Raw genomic sequence first — 1,690 nt, forward strand, 5'->3', positions numbered from 1 at the left:
AGTGAGGGTATGCATCAATTGATAGTGCATGAATGTGATGGTGGTAGGTTCGATGACCCCTGCTGAGGCCCCGGAGGTACGGAGGTCGAAGCGCTTGAGTCGGACTCAGTCGGTGGCTGTCGAAGATGGAGGAGAGGCCAGCAGTAGTGGCTCTGTGAGGAAACTACAGAGGACCAAGTCGAGTGGTGGGAAGGAAGGAGGGAAGGCGACTATGAGTGAAGAGAAGGTCGAGGGGGCTCCTGCTGCCGCTGCTCATCATCATCAACAGAAGCGGGCATCTCAACCGATACTGGTGGCACCAGTGAATGTCGTGGTAGGTCTGGAGGTTTGGGGTCCACGCTCTCAGGGCAAATGCTTCAGATGCAACTGTTGGGATCGCCATTGTTGAGATCCTCTCCTGCCCATACCCTTTTCCTGGTCACCGTCCTCGTCTCTATGCTCACACCACCTTCGCAGTCTGCTGCAAAGAGTGGTGCCCATCACAACAATGGGCCACCTCCTCCTCGCACCTCCTCAACGCCAGCTCCAGCTGCTGCTGCTGCTGAGGAGCCAGCTGCATCATCTACAGCTGAGGGTTCGACTAAGCCCGGGGCTAAGAAGAGTACTGCTAGCCCCAAGAAGGCTAGGACCACTACCGACATCGTTCGAATGTATTCCTGCTTGCCCTCTCTGTATCTCCCTAAGAGTATCCTCAGGCACGTACGACATCTACAAAGGGCTGTCTCTGGCAGCTCCGTCAGCGCTCTGTGTGCCTTCCTGGCCAACGATAACCCATCTTGTGGCTGCCAAGTGAAGAGCACTGAGCTCGACAAGGCCCTTGCTAAGACGAGTGAGTGTCCCTACGTGCATCGGTGGTCATTGCCTCGTACTAGGTACGCTCATCCAAGCCTTGGCTGCTACTGGGGACCGTCATAGGATGGTCATTCGGAAGCAGTTGTTGGTGCACGTTAGACAGCTGTCTAGCAAGGTCGCCAGTATGTTGACGGATCTCGCTGTGATCAAGGCGGAGAGGACGACGACAGGGGACCAGCAAGAGGCACTGAGGGACACTGCCAGCGCGACGCTGTTCATGACCTCGAAGAGGCTACTGCGGGTGGTCCAGTGTTGGAGTGATGCGTAAGTATTGTTGCCTGTTGGTCATTGCTGCTACACCTACACATAGGCTCATCCCGAAGGGGCATACTCTATCAGCTGAGGCTGAGGAGACGGCCGAGAAGGAGTTCGATCAGTTCCTCACAGATGCACATGTTGACAATATCTGGCCTGGGCTGGACGAGGCTCTCACTAGGTATGGTCTGTAGTCCGGCAGTGTCCTACGGCAGAGGCTCTCGTGTTAGATACGACAACGATCCGAAGGTTCTTCAATCTCAGCTAGCATCGGTGTCTCGAGCGCAAGCGGCGCTAGAGGCACGGAGGGAGAATGAGGATAGGCATAGAGAGCAGCAACAGCAATACGCTAGAAGTGGCGGCGGCCGAGATGGACGCAACCCTATATCGCCTCATCATGACTCCCTTGATAGAGTGGAGAGGCCAGAGAGAGCAGTCGCTGCTCAACAACAGGGAGGTAAGTCATGGAGTGCTGCTATGTGGGACTGGTATGGCCTCGAACAGATGCACCACGAACTCCCAGCAGACATCTCCCATCGGGTCTGACATCCCTTCTACCTGTTATTGAACTTTACCTTATGGC

The 1,690-nt window shown here is 55.5% G+C and overlaps 2 protein-coding genes across 2 annotated transcripts; both read left to right on the top strand.

The window, feature by feature from the left end:
* Window positions 1-47: 47 nt before the first annotated feature.
* On the top strand, window positions 48-313 carry Pmar_PMAR009504 (hypothetical protein; the record flags this gene model as incomplete). Its single annotated transcript, XM_002764446.1, has 1 exon — window positions 48-313. A coding segment is annotated over one exon (266 nt), but the record flags the coding sequence as incomplete, so codon positions are not given.
* Window positions 314-435: 122 nt separating this feature from the next.
* On the top strand, window positions 436-1,564 carry Pmar_PMAR009505 (hypothetical protein; the record flags this gene model as incomplete). Its single annotated transcript, XM_002764447.1, has 4 exons — window positions 436-829; window positions 873-1,116; window positions 1,163-1,288; window positions 1,338-1,564. Coding segments are annotated over 4 exons (991 nt in total), but the record flags the coding sequence as incomplete, so codon positions are not given.
* Window positions 1,565-1,690: the final 126 nt, after the last annotated feature.

The sequence above is a fragment of the Perkinsus marinus genome (genome assembly GCF_000006405.1).
Source record: "Perkinsus marinus ATCC 50983 genomic scaffold scf_1104296977258, whole genome shotgun sequence".
Taxonomy (NCBI): Eukaryota; Perkinsozoa; order Perkinsida; family Perkinsidae; genus Perkinsus; species Perkinsus marinus.